The sequence below is a fragment of the Anguilla anguilla genome, chromosome 5 (assembly GCF_013347855.1).
Source record: "Anguilla anguilla isolate fAngAng1 chromosome 5, fAngAng1.pri, whole genome shotgun sequence".
NCBI classification, from domain to species: domain Eukaryota; kingdom Metazoa; phylum Chordata; class Actinopteri; order Anguilliformes; family Anguillidae; genus Anguilla; species Anguilla anguilla.
The window spans coordinates 1,253,658-1,274,683 of record NC_049205.1 but is presented as its reverse complement, the minus strand read 5'-3'; the positions used below and the strand labels follow the sequence as shown (position 1 = coordinate 1,274,683).

The 21,026-nt window shown below is 46.9% G+C and overlaps 1 protein-coding gene across 2 annotated transcripts; it reads left to right on the top strand.

Annotated features, from left to right (window-relative positions):
• The first annotated feature begins 12,155 nt into the window (after positions 1-12,155).
• Positions 12,156-19,835, top strand: pcdh18a (protocadherin 18a). Of its 2 annotated transcripts, none has more exons than XM_035419237.1 (4): positions 12,156-15,543; positions 16,079-16,134; positions 17,238-17,407; positions 18,573-19,835. In XM_035419237.1, the coding sequence occupies exons 1-4, from the start codon at positions 13,060-13,062 to the stop codon at positions 19,250-19,252; spliced, it is 3,390 nt and encodes a 1,129-aa protein (XP_035275128.1). In that variant the 5' UTR covers positions 12,156-13,059; the 3' UTR covers positions 19,253-19,835. The 2 variants fall into 2 exon arrangements, with proteins under 2 accessions (XP_035275128.1, XP_035275127.1); XM_035419236.1 differs by having other exon boundaries at positions 12,163-15,543; positions 16,046-16,134.
• Positions 19,836-21,026: the final 1,191 nt, after the last annotated feature.

The window sequence follows — 21,026 nt, the reverse complement described above, 5'->3', positions numbered from 1 at the left end:
CGTACGCGTGCGTCTCCCCAGAGGGGGCCTGTCTCCCCGCTAGGCTTGGCGGCTGGCGCGACAGAATTCCAGAACTCCGCTACCCGCTGGCCTCGGTCGCAGATGTTGGCGTATGTCAACAGAAACGAAAACAGCGCCAAGCGAGAAACCTGAACGGAGCAGAAAAAGCCAAGCTAAGATTAGAACCTAGCATTACGCTCCACTTAGCGACACTTTTGCTTGGCTTTCTACACTCAACAGAGATGCTCATTTGAGCTATGTGGGCTGCAAAAACATTTGCCAGAAAATATAGTTCTAACTTGGCAGTGCAGCTGGCTTATGTGTTTGTCATAAGTGAGTTCCAAACTAAAACACTGAATTTTGCCATTTCACAAAACATTCGGCATTTATGTAAAAAAAGATTTTGGCACTAGGCTCCAATATTACAGATAGTATCTCTGTTGAATGTGCATCAAGGCTTATAAATTATCCTGACTAAAAAAAAAAAAAAAACTTTCTTGGTGTTCTTCTTCGAGTGGCAAGCCTCTCGTTCATTCAATGGATGAGATGTCATGGTGAATCAGTTGCCATAACTTGCACAAATCATTCACACATTTACTTGCATGCAAATCCAGGGTTTTTTTCTTTCTAAATGAGTTACATTGTGGCTACTTGTAGCATTCTGTCTGCAGTATATTCTGAGAGAGCTACCAGATGTAGTTGGTGTTTGAGTCCACCATCACGTTGCCAGAGTGGTCGCAATCTGCTCTGAATTATTTTACCAGCTGGTGAACCCCGGTCCAGACCTCATTGTGTGTGTGTGTGTGTGTGTATCCACGGTGGAGCTGAATATCGCCGCAGCTCACAAGCTGTCGAAGCCTGCATAATATAAGCCTCCATTTCTCACACCCTGTAAATCACAGTGCGGCTTCCTCTGGGAACAACGCGTCAGAACCTCAGCGCACTGAACCGCTCGTGCGCTTACACTCAGCCTGACGGAGACGCCCTGCAGAACCTCAGCGCACTGAACCGCGCGTGCGCTTAAACTCAGCATGACGGAGACGCCCTGCAGAACCTCAGCGCACTGAACCGCGCGTGCGCTTACACTCAGCATGACGGAGGCGCCCTGCAGAACCTCAGCGCACTGAACCGCGCGTGCGCTTACACTCAGCATGACGGAGGCGCCCTGCAGAACCTCAGCGCACTGAACCGCGCGTGCACTTAAACTCAGCATGACGGAGACGCACGCCCTGCAGAACCTCAGCGCACTGAACCGCGCGTGCGCTTACACTCAGCATGACGGAGACGCGCGCCCTGCAGAACCTCAGCGCACTGAACCGCGCGTGCGCTTAAACTCAGCATGACGGAGACGCCCTGCAGAACCTCAGCGCACTGAACCGCGCGTGCGCTTACACTCAGCATGACGGAGACGCGCGCCCTGCAGAACCTCAGCGCACTGAACCGCGCGTGCGCTTACACTCAGCATGACGGAGACGCCCTGCAGAACCTCAGCGCACTGAACCGCGCGTGCGCTTAAACTCAGCATGACGGAGACGCCCTGCAGAACCTCAGCGCACTGAACCGCGCGTGCGCTTACACTCAGCATGACGGAGACGCCCTGCAGAACCTCAGCGCACTGAACCGCGCGTGCGCTTACACTCAGCATGACGGAGACGCCCTGCAGAACCTCAGCGCACTGAACCGCGCGTGCGCTTACACTCAGCATGACGGAGACGCCCTGCAGAACCTCAGCGCACTGAACCGCGCGTGCGCTTACACTCAGCATGACGGAGACGCCCTGCAGAACCTCAGCGCACTGAACCGCGCGTGCGCTTACACTCAGCATGACGGAGACGCCCTGCAGAACCTCAGCGCACTGAACTGCGCGTGCGCTTACACTCAGCCTGACGGAGACGCACGCCCTGCAGAACCTCAGCGCACTGAACCGCGCGTGCGCTTACACTCAGCATGACGGAGACGCCCTGCAGAACCTCAGCGCACTGAACCGCGCGTGCGCTTACACTCAGCCTGACGGAGACGCACGCCCTGCAGAACCTCAGCGCACTGAATCGCGCGTGCGCTTACACTCAGCATGACGGAGACGCGCGCCCTGCAGCCCGTTTGTGTGCTGATCGGCCATCCGTCCCTCGGCTTGGTTCATCTAGCGTTTGAAAATCAAGCGAGAAACTCACAAGCTGTGGAACCGTTGATACTTGTAATACGGTGACAAACTGAAAGGTTCCCGACTTCAGTTTCATTTAATTAAAAAACAATGCATGCTGGTTTAATTAAATAAAGCCCAATTACATCTATAAATTCACCCTGTAAAAATCTAGCTTGAATAGATTTTTTACCAAATAGTTATTTACATAATAGGATGATGTCACGTTGTACTCCATCTCACTACAAATGAATGAAAAGCTTCTGTGTGCGTGTGAATCTGTTTGTGTGTGTGTGTGTGCATGTGTGCATGTGGGTGTTTGAGGGGGGGGAGTGGGGTCAAGGGCAGCTGGGGGTGAATCCACAAAGAGGGAGTCTGCTGCAGCCCCCCCCCCCCCCCCCCCCAAAGTAAACTCTGACAGGGTGGCAGGTCTCCGGGTCCTCCCGTGTCTCCTTACACATTCATGGGCATCAGTGCTGGCGCGGGCTCCTTTGTTAGACCTGAAACCACATATCACACCCGCCCCTCTCAACTGACATATGGCTGGCCTGCGCACACAGACCACAATGCAACAAAGGAGAGAGGGAGAGGGAGGAGAGAGAGGAGAGGTGGGATAGAGGAGAGAGAGAGAGAGTGAGGAGAGGGAGAGAGAGAGAAGGGAAAGAGAGAGGGAGAGAATGAGAGAGGGAGAAAGAGAGAAACAAAGAGAATTGGAGACAGAAGGAAAAAGTAAGTGTGTGTGTGTGTACGTGAGAGGGAGAGAGTGAGAAAGTGAGAGACAGAGGAGAGGAAAGGAGAAAGAGAACTGGAGACAGAAGGAAACAGTGAGTGTGTGTGTGAGAATGAAAAAGACAGAGAGAGAGAGGGCAGAGGAAATTGATTTATTTTTTCCAGAGAGGGGGGTAGTCTGAAACACAAAACCCCCTCCGAGCCAGGCTGGCGGCCTGTTCATCGGACATCCCCTTTCAAAAAAGGATGAAAAGATGGTTTTCCACAGAGGGCACGTGTAGTTGGAAGTAATTTTAATGGGCAGCACACACCGCTTTGATGGCTGGGCACACCAGCAGAATCCCGGCGCTTTTAAACGAAGTTAAAGTCTGCTAAACGCAACCAGGGATCCAGAAATGCAATTATTAGGGAGGGTTTGGAGCAGTGGAGACCTTTTGTTCATTAAAAGCAACAACAAAGTCCAACAAAAGCCTTCAATTCGGTCCTCGGGGAAAAGGAAACTTCAATTTAGTCTGTTGAAAGAAAATAAAATGCAATACTAATACTGCAGAAACTACTGTTCCTACCACTGCTAGCACTTCTGTTCTGTATGCCTGTGTAGCCTGTACTTATGCTAGTTTGCTCTATAAGCACTACTGCATCCACACCTTACTGCTACTGCTGCTAATACTAGCTATGCAAACACTGCTCTGCTACTACTACTGCAGCTACTAGTACTGCTGCTAATACTAGCTATGCAAACACTACTCTATTACTGCTGCTATACTACTACTACTACTACTGCTGCTGCTACTACCACCACTACTACTGAAAATGTTAATAACAACAAAAGTAACAGCAACTGAACAGCATCAGATGTGTTGTACTGGTGGGGTGAAAAAACCTGGGCCTACATGTATGATGACATAATAGAAGCATGTGTGATTGAAATGGTGGGAAAGAGCTGGTGCAGCGACTGTGCAGCAGCTGTGGGAGGCAGCTTGCTGGCCCTGCAGGCCTGGTCCCCTCCCCCCCCCCCCTCAATGGAGCGAGCGGGACAATGGGAAGGGCGCTATATCACGCACACGCGCTGGCTGCCACGGGAAGGTCATCACACAGCCCATCCATTTTCTTTAGGGCCTGTGAGGGGGGCGGCGGATACCATGACAGCACGCGTGTGTGGAAGAGCACATAAAATAAAACCCCAGTTACAATCGGCCATTTTAATGCAGTTGCTCTGAAAGCTCAGTTATAGCAGATCTTCAAACCGTAGGGGCAGAGCCACAGAGTCAGAGTCACAGAGTCACAGAGTCACAGAGTCACAGAGTCACAGAGTCAGAGCCACAGAGCCACAGAGTCACAGAGTCACAGAGTCACAGAGTCAGAGTCACAGAGTCACAGAGTCACAGAGTCACAGAGTCACAGAGTCACAGAGTCACAGAGTCACAGAGTCACAGAGTCCTTTCGCTGGAAAGATTGTAATAAATGAACACGACTTTCCTAGAGTAATATTTCAGTCCCCCTGCTCTTTTAGTTATGAGAAGAGAGGCCGGTGATAAAAGCCTGGCAGCCCTGCTTTGCTAATGAAACGGGCCGATCTGGCCTCCCCCACAAAGAGGGGGGGGGGGGGGTGCCCCACTGGGCTGAGGCTCGCGCCTCCTCATTCTTCCCCACGGCCGAGCACTGCGCCCCGTCATTATCTGAGTGGCGGAGGGGTCAGGAGGTCACGCGGGGTCTGACAAAGGCCCCCGCCGCCATCGCCGCACAAGTCAGCGAAAGTGTGTCGCCCCCCCCCTCCCCCCCCCCCCGCTCCCTCATTAGCATACCCGCCAGCCGCGGCTGAGCGGCGATGATGACATGCCCGCAGCCGACGGCATCTGCAAGTGTGAAGTGTCATTCACTTATCCCCCCGGGGAACGGGGGGGGGATGGGTGCATTGCTAATAAAGAGAGCAACAGCCGTGTATCTATTTTTTGGGGGGGGGGGGGAGGGAGGGAGGTAGAGGAGTTGTTTTTAGCTGGGAATGGTAAGCACAGAGCACAGGGATTGGTAAACCGATGCGCTCACTCGTGATGGAAATTAAGAATCATTCAGTGGAGAGAATAGATGGTGGTGCTCTGCGCTGCTCTGATTACAGAACTAGCATTAGCGCTGCTTGCCGTGTTAGAATCGCCCTGTTCAGTCTGTGTATCGCCGTGCGTCGTATTCGCACACAATCACCAGGGCTCTCCTGCAGGCCAGACGCAAGCTCCTTCTCATACAAGCGTCTCTCAGAAACGAGCCTGTCCCCGCCTCACCCCTCCTTCCTCGCATCTCTGACGAACGCGATTTAAACACAGAAATATGTGCGGCATATTAGTGTGAATTAGATGGATGAGGGCCGGGGGGGGGGGGGGGGTTATGCATTTTTTCTGAGATAGAGAGCAGCGTTTCTGGGAAAGGCCAGGGTTCGTATTCCAGAGGGATGAAATTGTTTCACAGACTTTGGACTGTATTCACAAGAATCCTCCGTACCAACAACACCCCAGTGTCCTCTAACACCGCCTGCATCGGGGAGAGGCGGAAAGCCCAATAGAGGAGAGGCATAGCTGGGATTCTGCTCTTAATTATTCCATTCCAATCATTTCCTTTTTGTAATAAACTCTGGAATGGCAGCTCCTGGGTCCCCATATGAAGCATGTTACTACAACCTAGGAGTGAACTGGCATTAATGCATGCAGAGTTCTAATTGGCTAGTTGAGTCAGGGTATTTTATTGGAACAAAAGCCTGCACATACACCAGCACTCCAAGAAAAGAGCTGTCCAACACTGGTGTAGATGAACACAACAGCCTTTCACAATGCACATATAAAAGTGTTTTTTTCTCCTCTATGGTGTGGTTTTTGGGAAACATAGTACCAATAAAAACAATTATATACAGTTATTTATTCATAATAAGCTGAAGGAAAACATGTACATTTAATGTATCTAAAGTCATAAAAAAACAAAGCAAATTTATCACAAATTTATCTCCCACACAAATTTAGAGTTGTACAAAAAGGCAATGAGAAGACTCCTCATGTGAGAACATTGGTTCTGGGCAAACGCAGATCCATAATGTGCGCTTGTGAAGGTAAAGGGCGAAGTTTAAACGCATGTTTATGGGGATCTCTGCTCGGCTGATTGCCGTCACGCCTGAGGTGCAGGATGTGGAGTAAAAGCTTTATGAGCAACGGGCTGGAGGATGGACGTTTCTGCCAGCCATCGAGTTCTCGCCGACGACAACAATCCACGCGGTGTTTCCCAGCATGCCCCAGCAGCTGATGCCAGGGGCCACCCAGCGTTCACAGCGACGCGTCTTCGTTGGTTCCAGGTCACATGATCTCGCAGCGACGACAGGAAGGCCAGGAATGAGGTGAGAGTGGATCTGTCAGTGACTCACACAGCTGAAGTGCTCTGCAGAAAGTGCAGAAAGCCTCTTTCTAAACCACGGGTGCTCCGGGACTCGAATTAGACCCGGGCTGCTCGTTCACCGGAGCAGAGAGAGGCAAAGAGAGACTTTCAAACGGCCACACTTATCAAAGACATTCACTTCCTGCGTCGCACGACGGGGACCAGAAAAAAAAGAAAGAGAAAAGCTTCAGTTGAACAACCTAGCAGTCGCTGGGCAGAGAAAGATCTGAAAACTCGGTCACACGTAAAATTGTGACTGAAAATTACCCTGAAAAGCTAACATCGAATATTTATTACAATGCCGCAATGCTTTACACGCACACGAATGGCCATAGGTAAGAACGTACGGAAAAGAAAATGGCGAGAAAAACATCTTTAAAAAGTGTCCTGAATGCAGGTCCATCAATATAGAATAATTTTACACTCCCAATTTTAAGATGTATGATATACATTTACATCTGTGCAGTTTGATAGTATCTATTAATTGGTATTGATTTATTGATTCCCACATTATGTTCAGTGGGCCTGATTGAAATGGGCATAAACATCCTTTAAGTGGGTAATATTTCTCTTTAATCTCATATATGGGTATGTCAAATTAATAAAAGCAGTTCTAATTGCATTTTAATATATGCCTTCTTTATTCTTAATTAAGAAGAGTGCTCTGGTATTTGAGTAAATTGAATGGGTCCCTGCCAATAAAAACCTTCTGGATATTTCACTTCTCGTTGCAAAAATTACATTTTATGCGTGAGAGTGAAAGACGGCTTGGTGCTCAGTCGAGTTTCCATAGAAACAGCCAAAAAACTGGAAGACGCGCGGCCGGGGAACGCAGCGCGAGGACGGCGAACGTCTCTCCGCCGGGACCGAGACGCGCGGCGACCGATCGGCCGGCCGCCCGAACCGCGGACAATATGGCTGACCTCCCCGAGCATTCGGGAGCCCTAGCGTAGCACGCGCTGTTCCGGCGTATCATACGGATGAAACGGCAGTTCAAAAGCACGTGCCGTTATTTATCTATTCATTTATTTATCTATTTATTTATCCTGCTGGCATCAGTCAGTATACAGTATAGAATGTGGCAGGCTGTGATGTTAATTTACTGGTAAGTTTACTGGTAGCTGTGGGGAAATGTGTATTTCACCGAGAGGTGAGTGTTTGCAATGGGAAGTAGGTGCTGGGTAAGCACTAATCGGATTCCCTGTTTGTGTTGAGTTGCGCTGAGTCCATTGTATCTACGCGATCCATTTCTTCACGTATTCGCTGCGGACATGGATTTTTGGCCAGGCACCATGCAACCCTTCGGGTATTTGTGTTTTTATATCTTAAAACTGCTGAGTCTGTTATCAGAACATATGAAGTAGAAAATTGGAAACTTAAGTTGCAAATCTTGCATTTTGGGCAGGATAAGCGGACTAATTATGGCTGTGGCTCTACTCCGTGGATACCTGCACTTGGAGATGAGTCAGTGATGCACAGACCACATACACATCTAACAGTGTTTAGTTTTAGTTTTGTTGTTTTGGAGGTGGGGGGGGGGGATTACTCTTAAAACAGAAGGAAGTTAGAATTCACAGCTTATTGTTCTGTTTGAGCTGTGGGTTTAAAATACACAGATAGCCTACAGTACAGTACATGTTCCATTGAAGGCTGGATCAGCTGTGATTGGTTCCTTTAATGATGGAAGGCCGGTGTCTGATTGACACCTCTTTGAACCCTTATTAAAAACTGTCCATTTTTAATATACTGTATGCACTTACCAGGAGCTTGAGGAAATTTTTCAGAAAAGGTCAAAACAAAGTTTGAATTTGAAGACCCACTGAATGTTTAATAGCCATAATGAAGTTGGCTCAGATACGGTATGGTCACCCACACACACCCCATTCGTTTCATGCCATGATTTTTATTTTTCATTTTTTTTCAGTCAGTATTTTGGAATGTTTTCCTTGAAATGCTTCTCCTGAAGTAACACACTTACATAGTTGTGGAAATGACATCAGTCAGCCATTTACTTCTACTGAAAACAGCTGTTCATTTCTTTTTTTTTTTCCCTGACACAAAAAATGCATGAAATCTGAGCAAGACACAGAGAAGGCAACAACACGGCCCTGTCTTAGCCTTGCAGCTGCCAGAGCTCTTCAGCTCGGGCCCTGGGAGGGGACGAGGACGGCGTCCGTTATTAATATGGAATGCAGGAGCTGACATCCAATAGCCGGCTCTGCAGAAGAGATATGAGGGAGAGAGGTGTTGCGCTTTACAATGGGAGGTTATCGTATGACTGTGAAGCATATGCCAGACGCACAATGACTGGCTTTCGTCCATCTTCGCCCGCTTGTTCTGCTTTACCCCTGGATGCATTTCCACAGGCTTGACGGAACCTCTTTCTCTTTACTTCATATTTCAGGATTTCAAACTCAAGCAAGGTTTTTTTTTTTCCTTTTCCCCCCCCACTAATGCCCATTATTGTAAGTTAGAAAGAAAGGATGTCCTAAGGTATATTCCCTACTATGGTGGACAATTATGAGAGATGAATGTTAGTTATCTGTGTTTAAATGCTGCTACTGCTATTGTCTTTGCAACTGCGGCTATTAAAAGAATGATTTTTTTCACATGCACTTGCACATAAAAAAATAAAAGCAAGAGAAAGTTTTAATAGATTCATATTTTTTGGAGAGAATAAGCCATCTATTTTCCCAGTCAGGCTAAACTGCATTAATCTTCTTGAAGCTGAGAACAGTATTGCAACTGAACATTTAATACGTTTTATGAAAGAGTGATACCCTGCAATCTTTCCTTGATAAATAAGGCACCATTCAATGCATGTGGAGGAGATGGGGGAACTAAACAGTATCCTTCACTTGATGGATGTACCAGACGCTGGTTACCAACAGGTATAGCGATATTGAAAATAAATAAATAAATCTGAATTTTGCAGACTGGAAGGAGAGCACTGTGATGGTGTCTGGAATGCGCGCTCAGGCCACGGAGGCGGCAGCCTGATGCACTCTTCTCTCAGAATGTCTTAGCAAGGTTGCATTAGCATGTCGACAGGATGTCGCAGCAATGCACAGAATGCTGGTCGGGAACGTTCTGCTTCTGGTATTCTGGGATCCACTGGGGATCGTTGCCAAAGAGATTCCTGTCTATCTATGGAAGTCACAATATTATGATGTGGTGTGGTGATTTACCTTGACATCTGGTGTGTTATGATAATGCACAAACATCCTCTAATTTCATATCACAAGTAGTGCTCCATAAAGTCAGCAATATCGAAAGAGCAAAACTTTTTCTGCTTTACAACCTTACTTGCATACATTCATACCTACAAATGTTTTTTATGGTTTACTGGGATTACATGTTGGCAACCCCAAATTACAACTATAGATCATAGGTTAACCAAAAGATACACTACTGCTACTACTAGATGCTACTACTTCTACTAATAATAATGATAATGACAACAACAACAATGCATTATACATACTATACTCGTTTTTGAACGACAGCATTCTCAAATTCATGGGCAATAAATAAATAAATAAATAAATAAATAAATAAATACATTGCTTTAGGCATGTTTAATGACAAAAACCGAAATAGGATCACTTGGAGAGCTTAGCTTCAATAAGCAGAGATGCAAGTTGCAATGTGCGCCACATGCAACTATTGGCAGAGGGTTTTCTTTTTTCTTTTTTAATTTTACAGCTTTATAATGTGAGGCAGAGTCCAACACGTGTCATAAAGCAATAAACATCTTTCCTTACAGGGAAATGCGAAAGTTGGACCGCCGATGAATAACAATGAGCGTATTATTGGGGAGGGTGAGGGGCCGCGCGTTTGAAAGGCCCGGCCGAAGCGGAGGTTCGCGCGAGCTAATTGGATGAATGGAAACGAGACAGACTGAGGCGGCAGATGCTCGCGTGCCTTTACAACGCCGGCCCCAGTGACTCATTTCTCTGACACGAACTTTTGAGCGACGTGCGGACTCCCCGTAGTTGGGGTGAACCTCGTCCCCACTATGTTCCACCTGCTAGGATCTATTGTTCGGGGGTGGGAGATGGCGGGATGGTTGAGTCACCGATTTCAATGACAAAGTTCAATGCACCTGCATGCAGTAATTTTATGCATTAAGCGCTGGCATAAACTACACCGCACATTTCAGGCGGGTCGCCTTGTATTGCTATCTTCTATGTAGCTAAACCGATTTTTATCTGTAGGCTAACCAGGTTTTATGGTTTGTAAAAGATACGATGTTACAAAGTTCGCATTTTTATAAAATTATAATTCAAATTCAATTCATGAGTTATTTTGGGTGGCTTTATAAGCTCGAAACGATATCAAAGATAAGATTTGTCTATCAAGTTCTGACTATTTGTGTTCGTTTTTACTGATTTTGGCAAGCTATTTCACCGTTGCATGTGCTTTGTGAGTTGTTCTTACTCTTAAGTGTTCACATTGTTGCCTATCCTTATTCCCTCGGATTTTCATTATGAGTGACAGAGGGCGGTGGGGGTGGGGATTCCTTTGTGAAAGAGCCGTACCTAAATGTATTAAGCCTCCATCTGCTTCTAAGAATTTGCAATCCTCTTTTTAATGTCTTTTTCTTTTAGCAATGGCCGTTAGCCTAATATTCCAAACCGTGCAACACCGCGTTAAAATCCAAGAGTTCAACTTCTTTGTGGTGGGAATGTGATTAACCCCCAAGTCCTACAGCAATAATTACATTATGGCTTTGTGTGCGCTCACGGCCGTGGAAGCAAAACGTGACGGGATCAAACCACCAGCCCGTATCTAACTTCGTTAAGTTTCCAAAGAGTTTGCCTAACCAGATTCCAGCGAGCGCTCTAATGAAAGTTAGCTGGTGTGAATTAACAAAAGCATTATAAGCGTTTCTAGCGTACGACCAAACGAAGATAAACACCTGCGTTTATCTGAACAGCGGAGCCTTATGAAAGGATAATGTTCCCAGTTTCTTTTCTCACGCGTTGCTTCGTCTATTTATGTGCGTGTGTGTGTGCGTGCGCGCGTGTGTTTAATAACATTTTAAAGTTGCAAATGAGGCATCATAATATGTTGTTTTTCACGGAGAGGATGTTGTAGGCTTTGCTTTTAACTAGAATTTGTAAAGTTTGACACTCGCTTTTGGTAATTGTTTCAGCGAGATAAATATTGTAGCTGGGAAGCTATTTCAAATGTTAGATGTTGATTAAACATTTTGGATATCATGTGATCAACAGAACAGCCCATGAGCGTAGCTATCTATTGCTAAGTTTTTGAACTGAACGAGTAGCCTAAATTTACCACATTTAGATCATGAGACGAACGGTGGGAGTGCAGAAAGAAACACACGACATTTTACAAGGCAGTTTTTTAACTAAAGGAATCTGATTAGGCCTGTATCTCGTTCGCCGCGGTCAGCACACCCATTTTGGCGTTTTTAAAGTGCAGTGGTGCACAGGAGACAAGCACCAAGATTTACGCCAGATGGTCATTGGATTCCATGGTCCCAACTGCTGAGGCTTGCCTGCAGCCCACATGGATGCTGATTCGGGGATCAGGAATCGTAAAGAACCCCAATGCAGTAAAAAAAGGTATTATTCACGAGGACAGAATGTTCATCGGCGTGACGTGGTGAGAAACACATCCATTAGAAGCGGATCCTTTCTGTGTGATTCGCCACACTGCTCGGTTCACACGAGGCGCATGCAAAGCAGATTAAAAATGCACGTGACTTATCGCTAAAATGATTGTAGTTCGTATTATTTTAAGGAAGTAAATAAGGTGGACCTAAAATATATAAAATGAGATCGATTAGTGAGTTTTCATGGAAGCCTTCACACTTTTATGTTTTTATCATTTATTTTATCTATTTTTTGACACTGTACATAAGTCATTCCGATAATAAATGTGAATTCGTGAAATTAGACTGCAAGGATTGGGTTTACTAGTTTTGTGGGAACAGTTTCTGCCCGTTTTAAATAGCTCTTCCCCTGCCGTTTAAATGTGTACAGAGACTGAGACATAACATGAGCACTTTATCACTCCTGTGTTGCAAATAACAGAGACGCGTATATATTTCAGCCAAGCCCCTGTGTTTATGTGCAAGTCTACATCTAGAATCGTGCCGGTGTCTGTTCCTCCGTAGAAGCCACGTCTCTGGTTAATGCATAATTAAAGGACAATGCAAAACCTCAGGAATAAAAGTTTTGTCCTGAGTTATTCGCTCGACCTATTGTTAAGGCACGCTCTGGTGAGAGTGAATCCAGAAGGCGGGGTCTGCGCCACTCGCTCTTTGTGAATCAATAGATGCTCTGCTTTGAGTGGTCATCGAGAGGCTACCGGAGCAGCTCTTGATTTGGGAAGTGTTTTGTCAGCGCCGAGGAAAAGCTGCAGTTTTAGTTTGGGGCGGGCTGTTTGGGACAACCAGTCTGCCGTGAGCCGCCACAGACGGAGCGTGAACTCCACAGAGCGCTCGCGCAGCTTGCAGCCGAGCTTCACGCAAATGCACAAGTTCATGCGTGCAACAGATCTGTCTGGGAGGGCATCGGTCGAGTTGAGTTCTGATGTTTTCATATCGGTGAGTCGCCAAAGACCGGACTTCTTCTACTCCAGTGGTGCCCGTGACCATTCCACCCGTGAAAATGCGCTGGATTTAATCACAAGAATTAACTTCTGAACGAACATACAGGATTTGATATGGTCAACTTTTGAAAAAGGAGCGAATTGAATCATTTTTTGTGGATTTACTTTAACGGAGCTTACTGGAGATTTCCTCGAAAATGACAACCACCAAAGGAAACATTTTTTGCGGTGCGTTTGTGCAACTTGTTTTGGTTGTGTTTTTGTCGCAATACGCTTCAGGCAAGACACTAAAGTATAAGGTATATGAAGAACAGAAGGTAGGCACGGTAATTGCAAGACTTAAAGAGGACGTTTCTGATGTATTATCCAAACTGCCTGGTTCCATCTCTCTGCGCTTCCGAGCGATGCAAAGAGGGAGCACATCTTTTCTGTCAGTTCGGGAGCGAGATGGGGAAATTAGCATCGGAGCCAAAATCGACAGAGAAAAGCTGTGCGAGAAGAACCTTAATTGTTCCATCGAATTTGACGTAATTACACTCCCCACGGAGCACTTACAGTTGTTTCATGTAGAAGTGGAAGTGTTGGACATTAACGACAATTCGCCACAGTTTTCCCGTTCCATAATCCCCATTGAAATATCGGAAAGCGCTGCGGTGGGGACTCGGATTCCGCTGGACAGCGCTACGGATCCAGACGTTGGTGAGAACTCCCTGCACACTTATTCTTTGACCCCGAACAACTTTTTCAAAATTGATATTCGCACAAGAACTGATGGGGCCAAGTACGCGGAGCTTGTTGTGCTCAGGGAGCTGGACAGAGAGGTGCAGTCCAGATACGAACTCCAGCTGACGGCTTCGGACAAAGGCGTGCCTCCCAAGTCGGGTTCAACGCTTCTTAAAATTACCATATCGGATTCCAACGACAACAGCCCGGTTTTTGAAGAGTCGTCGTACATTATAAATCTGCCTGAGAATTCACCCCTGGGCTCTCTGCTTATTGACCTTAACGCAACGGACGCAGACGAAGGCACTAACGGCAAAATAGTCTACTCTTTCAGTAGCCACGTCTCGCCCAAAATTTTAGCGACATTTCGAATAAACTCAGAAAACGGCTATGTGACGCTTATTAAAGCTGTGGACTTCGAGGCCACCGTTTCCTACGAGATCGATGTGCAGGCTCAAGACCTGGGACCAAATTCCATGCCAGCACACTGTAAAATTATCATTAAAGTGGCTGATGTGAACGATAACAGACCTGTGATCAGCATTAACTTAATGACGCAGGGGAAGGAAGAGGTGGCCTACATATCGGAGGCAGCCCCCATAGACACGTTTGTAGCTCTGGTAAGGGTTGAGGACATCGACTCAGGCTTAAATGGAGAGATTGTGTGTCGTCTGCATGGCCACGGACACTTCAAGCTTCAGAAGACGTATGAAAGAAACTACATGATCTTGACTAACGTCTCTTTAGACCGGGAAAGGAGGTCTGAGTACAGCCTGACTGTGATAGCAGAGGACAGAGGCGTCCCCAGCCTGTCCTCCATCAAGCACTTCTCCGTCCGGGTTTTGGACGAGAACGACAACCCGCCTCGTTTTGAGAAGAGCAGGTACGAAGTCTTCAAGTCCGAGAACAACCCTCCGGGCGCCTATCTCACCTCAGTGGTGGCCAGCGACCCCGATTTGGACCTGAACGGGCAGGTGACCTACGCCATTCTGGAGAGCTTCGTTCAGGGGAGCTCCATCTCCACCTACGTCACCATCGACCCCTCGAGCGGCGCCGTGTACGCGCTGCGGTCCTTTGATCACGAGGACGTCAGCCGCATCGCGTTCGTGGTGCAGGCCAGGGACTCCGGCGACCCTCAGCTGCAGAGCAACGCCACCATGGTGCTCACCGTCCTGGACGAGAACGACAACCCGCCGGTCATCGTCGTGCCGCAGCTGTGGAACCACACGGCCGAGGTGCCCGTCTCCAGGCGCGCCGGCGCGGGGGACCTGGTCACGGTCATCCGCGCCACCGACCGCGACGCGGGGGTCAACGCCGAGCTCACCTGCTCCATCGTCGCGGGCAACGAGGACGGCTTCTTCGCCATGGACCACAGGAAGTGCGAGCTGCGGGCCAACGCCAGCATGGAGGCGGTGCCGCGGGAGCATGTGGAGCTGGCGGTCCTGGTCCAGGACAAGGGCAGCACGCGGCTGAGCGCCCGGGCGGTCCTGAGGTGCACCCTCTACGAGCACGTGGACAGCCACATGCAGCCCGTGCCCACCGGGGGCAGCTACCCGGCCCTGGACGTCTCCATGGTGATCATCATATCGCTGGGGGCCATCTGCGCGGTGCTCCTGATCATCATGGTCATGTTCGCCACCCGGTGCAACCGCGAGAAGAAGGACACGCGCTCCTACAACTGCCGCGTGGCCGAGTCCACGTACCAGAACCACCCCAGGAAGCCCTCGCGACAGATTCACAAGGGGGACATCACGCTGGTGCCCACGGTGAACGGCACTCTGCCAATCCGGGCACACCACAGGTCGCCGTCGGCCTCGCCCACCATGGAGAGGGGTCAGATGGGCAGCCGGCAGAGCCATCACAGCCGCCAATCACTGAACAGCCTGGTCACCATCTCCTCCAATCACATTGCAGAGAACTTCTCCCTTGAGCTTGCTCATGCTACTCCACCAGTTGAGGTAAGGGATCAACACCCCGCCCCTCCTTCCCACCACTACTCTGTAGAAGGCTCTAAAAACGTTTGTCTTGCTTGTGCTTTGTTTGAGCTTATAAGTGTTGCTGTTTCCTGTAGAAGGTGTCTATGGAAATAACAGTGCTTTCCAGACCTCTATCAGACTCAAACAACAAAGGGTCTGATGTAGACCACAATACTTGCTCGAAAACAAAAAAGAAAAAAAAATGCCTTCCATTATTTTATCTAAGTGTGTAGATGCTTTGTATATCTGATCATGTAGCTCTTTTTGTGTTGGTATGATTTATGTTTCCATACGCGATGTACAGCCTGTTTAATTTCTGCATCGTTTCGGGTCCTTGGTCATCTCCACAGTGCTCATTCCTCACTGTCTCTGTGCATAACCTTGTCCATTCATCCTCTTCATGCTCATTCATTTGTCTCCATGGTCCCCTCCATTAGTATTCATTTTCATTTTTTATTTTTTATTTTTCATTTTTTGATTATAGCAAGTCTCACAGCTTCTGTCCATGCTTCATCAGGGCCAGTACCAGCCAAGGCCAAGTTTCCGTGGAAATAAATACTCAAGGAGCTACAGGTAATTTAACGCTCAATGCCGTGTGTCTCATTGAATTGCGTGTCGGAGGACAAACCGCTCGAACCCTGGCGCTGCAGGCTTTCAGTCCAGGTAGACGGATAACCACCTGCGTCTGCCTTGCCTGAACTGGTTTGCTCTTCTTTTTCAGCCTTGTGTGTGCGTTACTAGTTTCCAGGGGAGCTGGGCAGCCTGCTGGATTGTAGTCCTGGAGGGCAGGGGTTGAGAAGTGCTGCATAGGTTGCCTGCTTTAGGGAACTTGCTCTGCCATCGCAGTGTGTGTTGGTAAACATAAAATGGATTTTTCTAAGACGCGTCTAGTGGAAGGCACCAGAGGTCAAGGAGGCCACGACTGTACTCCATCTCACAGAGTCACAAGCGTAACAATAAAGGGCTACCATTATTAGATCATTAAAAAAACAGGACAGGTTGAATTGTGCCAAGGTGTTAATGCCATTGGCTACAGCCATTTCAATCCCATTTAAGGGATGTGTGTCAGTATGAATTTTTCAACCCAATCTATAATACATGACAGCATACATGTGGACAAGTTGTCATCATGTGCCGTAAGAAATGACAACCATTCATGATGTCTTCTGAATAATTTCCAAACTGTTTTTCTTCCTTTTCCATTGAGCAAAGAAATGGGCTACAACCACAACTGCTCTGTTAGACTGGACAGAATCACATTTTGTCCTTATCTTTGACTTAAAAAAAGGGTGACATGGCAATTTTGTTGATCACTGAACCCACAATATTGTTTGATCGAAGGCCAAATGTTGATTGAATCCAGACCAATTTTTCATGCATAAACTTTGATATTGGACAGTGCAGTACAGGTATAATAATTGATAAAGGTATGATAATGGACAGCGCAGTGAGGTATGATAATGGATAATGCAGTAAAGATGTGATAATGGATAAAAGTGTGATAATGGATAGTGCAGTAAATGTATGATTATGGATACAGTTGTGATAATGGATAGTGCAGAGAAGGTGTGATAATGGATGGGTGTGACAATGCATAATGCAGTAGAGATGCGATAATGGATAAAGGTGTGATAATGGATGGTGCAGTAATGGTCTGCTGTGTGTTTCCCCCCCAGGTACGCCCTCCAAGATATGGATAAATTCAGCCTGAAGGACAGCGGCAGGGGGGACAGTGAGGCGGGGGACAGTGACTATGATTTAGGGAGGGATTCTCCCATTGACAGGCTGCTGGGAGAAGGCTTTAGTGAGCTCTACCTCACAGACGGGCATCACAGGCTTCACCCGAGTAAGTACCCTCTCAGATGCCCCCATCACATCCGCGGCCATTTTCTCCCTGACCTCGTCTCGACCCAATATGCGCTCAGAAGCTTCAATTTCAGGATTAGGGATTCAAAGTGTGAAATATGCATTCAAGATCCGCCTCCGTCTCAGAATATTGATGTTTTTTTCCCTTCACAGAGAGATAAACCCAGAGCCGGTCTGCGAGTGCTTATCAGTAAATTAGTATGATTATGGAAAAAAAGTCAGCTTTTTTTTCTTTGAGACGATGAGCCTTCATCTTAAATAGTCTTTTAGACCCGATACAGATGCAGTTTTGAATTAGTATCTACCATTTGAAATGTAATTTGCAAATGAACTGCTTTAATCTTATTTTTAGCCCTTTGAAGACCAGGTTTTTTTGGAATGTTTTTCTTTTTCTTCAAAATTTTAAGACAGGGTTCTAGAACTTAGGGGCTTAGCACACCCGATTCTACTAAGTAGCAACTCAACAAGTTCTCTAGCTGTTGAGTGAGGTGTGCTTGGTTAGTGGAAATCTACAGGATCACTCTCTGCTCTACAAGTTGATGCATTCTTTAAAATATCCCAGAATATGACAGTATAGTGCAGAATTTAGTATGAATATGAAAATGAATATCAAATAAGTTGCCATGTTTGATTTGTGAAATTTATTCTACAGGGAAGTCTTTTAATATCGAATGTAGAGTTGACAAAGTTGAAAGGAGAGGCAGTGGTTTATTTCTACATGTTCTTGCTCTTTGAAACATTCTGTAGATCTTCCCAGCTAAATGATCTCTAACTGAAAGCAGCATTAAAAGGAACAAACATTCTCTCTAGAATGCAGGTTTCTACCACAGCAACAGGAAAAATTGGCTCCTTTCTTGATTGATCGCGTTTTCATTAGAATGTTGAGCACGTCCCTCATGCCAACTTTGCCCGCACATATAAAAACAGTATTTGTGTCTGTCAGTCATCCGTGTGCTTTTGCAGTTGGGGTGAGTGACAGCTGGAGGCTTTCAGGTCTGAACTGAGGCGAATTCACAGTAATTGCTCTCAGCGTTACTCAGTGATTACTCAAGGGGCCGCCATTTTAAAGTTGGCTGTTTCTATTCATGCTGTTGTGAGATGGATAACAAAGCCTCAATGTGCCTGTGTGCTTTTCTCTCCCCCAGCAATGAAGCTGTGCACAGATGAATGCCGGGTGTTGGGGCACTCGGACCAGTGCTGGATGCCCCCCCTCCCCTCCCCCGCCTCCTCGGACTACCGGAACAACGTGTTCATCCCTGGGGAGGACAGCCAGCAGCCCTCGCTGGAGGAGGACCAGCAGTCCGTGGACTCCGGCGACCGGAAGAAGAGCTTCTCCACGTTCGGGAAAGAGCCCGGCGGCGAGGAGGGGGCGGGCGGCGACCTGTGCGGCGGGGGCGGGGGGGACGCCTCCCTCCTCTCCGAAATGAACAGCGTCTTCCAGCGGCTGCTGCCGCCCTCGCCCGGCAGGTACGCGGACGCGTGCCGGGAGCCCGAGCGGAACGGGTCGCTGGAGCGGCGCAAGGGGCACCTGCCCGGGAAGTGCAGCGCCTACCCGCAGGGCGTGGCGGCCTGGGCCGCCAGCACCCACTTCCAGAACCCGGGGGGCAGCGTGGGGCCGTGCCAGGCCAGCGCCCACGCGGGCACGCAGGCCCCACTCAAGTGGCTCCCCGCCATGGAGGAGATCCCCGAGAACTACGAGGAGGACGAGTTCGACGTGCTGGGCCACCTCCAGGTCGCCCGCGGCGACAGCAGGCACGAGCTCATGGACGCCAGCGAGCTGGTGGCCGAGATCAACAAACTCCTGCAAGATGTCCGGCAGAGCTAGACAAGAAAATGGCCGCCCCCCCCCCCCCGTTCTCTCTCCCGTGTTTAAAGGGAGGGGAGGACCCTGAGAACTGCGCTCACCATTCCATTGCATTTATAATGTGAATGTGTCTGTGAATGCTAACGATTCAAATATGTTGTATTATTATTATTGTTCGGTACAGTGTACACAAAGTGAGTGTAATGATCTTTGTATTTTAAAAATACATTTGTACTCTTTATATTTATATATAAATGTGTGTGTGTGTGTGTATGTCTGTGTCTGTGTGTGCGAGCGTGGGTGCGTGCGTGCGTGGGTGCGTAAAATGAATCAAAGAAAAATCTATTTTTATACTCAAAGTGCATGTTGTAAAAATGAAACAAGATTTTGATGATGTCTGAAAAAATATGTTACTGTAAATATGAAGTATGTAATGGGCATGATCCTTTGGTTTTGGGGGTGTAGGTGGGAACAGTTGAAATGTGCAGGTATATTTGGGCATAACCTGAAAGTATTACATTTGTAATCATGTTCTGAAACGTTTTCTGAGTAACAGAAAAATAAAAAAGGGATCGGCTGAATTCCAACTTTCCATTCTGAGTGATATTTTAGGTTCTCTTTTCAAGTATTTTTTTTGTTTCCCTAAGGTCATTTAATATTTCACTCAGTCCAATTGACAACTGTGTTTAACGATTCACAGCAAATAATCCTTTCTGTCTTTTAAACATCCCATTAGAACATTTATTTGTGAGAGAGCAATGCGTGTAGTCATGTTCTTTTTAACGAATGCAGATTGTGTTCCGTTAGCTTCTTTTGAACTTTATACCAACAGACTGTCAATTCTCTTAGAGCGCCCCCTGCTGTTCAGAGTAAAAAATAACTTCCAATCTGTTAATAATGATCAATTGCTGATGCACGGGAAGATATTTTAAATTCGCTTCATGCGAATCTGTCTTTTTTTGTTTGTTTGTTTAGCGTCCTCCTACTACATAAGATTGATATTTTAAAAATACTACACAGAATGGCATGACAAGAAACACGCAGATGTTATTCAGATTTAAGTAAACGATTGAAATGCTTGACATGTTTATTTTAGCCGATTGATCAAAACGTATTAGTAAACAGTATCAGATTAACGGAGCATTATAAATACATGGGGAAAAAAATTACCCGAACACAGATATCGAGCACTTTACCTCGGAAATGCTTTATTGTGCTTTATTGCACGGTCCTGCGATTGAGGAAGCTCAGCAGTTTATTTTTTAAGCGGAACAGCTGGAATAGTTAAAATACTCCCAATTTACTAACAATTTCCAAGCCTCGCAAATGGGTATTTAGTGCCGTGGTGCAGAGACCTCTAGGGATCACTGCTATGAATTGCACAACTCACGCAAAGAAATTCGAGGGAAGAGGAAGCCAACTCTAATGTGCTTTTGAGGTATGTTCGACAAAAATACTCAACACGATTCATAATTATCATGTCATTGAGTACCCATGTGAAACCAGGCTTTTAAGCTTGGTTTGTGTTCGGAAAAATAGGCTTGAAAGCTAAAAGACGTAGGTTCATTTAGACATGCTAATGCAGTACACCATAAATATTTTCAGCCTCAATACAATTCTAACTTTGTTTATTTGTGTCCAAACGGATCAAACATACTTCTGTCAGGGCTTATTTAACACCGAATGAACCCGTTTTTGTGCACAGATTTGAGAAATGTTACGTTTCTTGTGTTTACTTGGGCTGCTTATCCGCATGTCTGTCGCAAATGAGTGTTTGTAATTCTCCGCCACTGCT

Coding starts and splice junctions, on each gene's coding strand:
- pcdh18a (XM_035419236.1), top strand. CDS start 13,060: ATGACAACCACCAAAGGAAACATTTTTTGCGGTGCGTTTGTGCAACTT. Junction 15,544..16,045: donor ATGCTACTCCACCAGTTGAG/GTAAGGGATCAA, acceptor TTTTGATTATAG/CAAGTCTCACAGCTTCTGTC. Junction 16,135..17,237: donor AAATACTCAAGGAGCTACAG/GTAATTTAACGC, acceptor TTTCCCCCCCAG/GTACGCCCTCCAAGATATGG.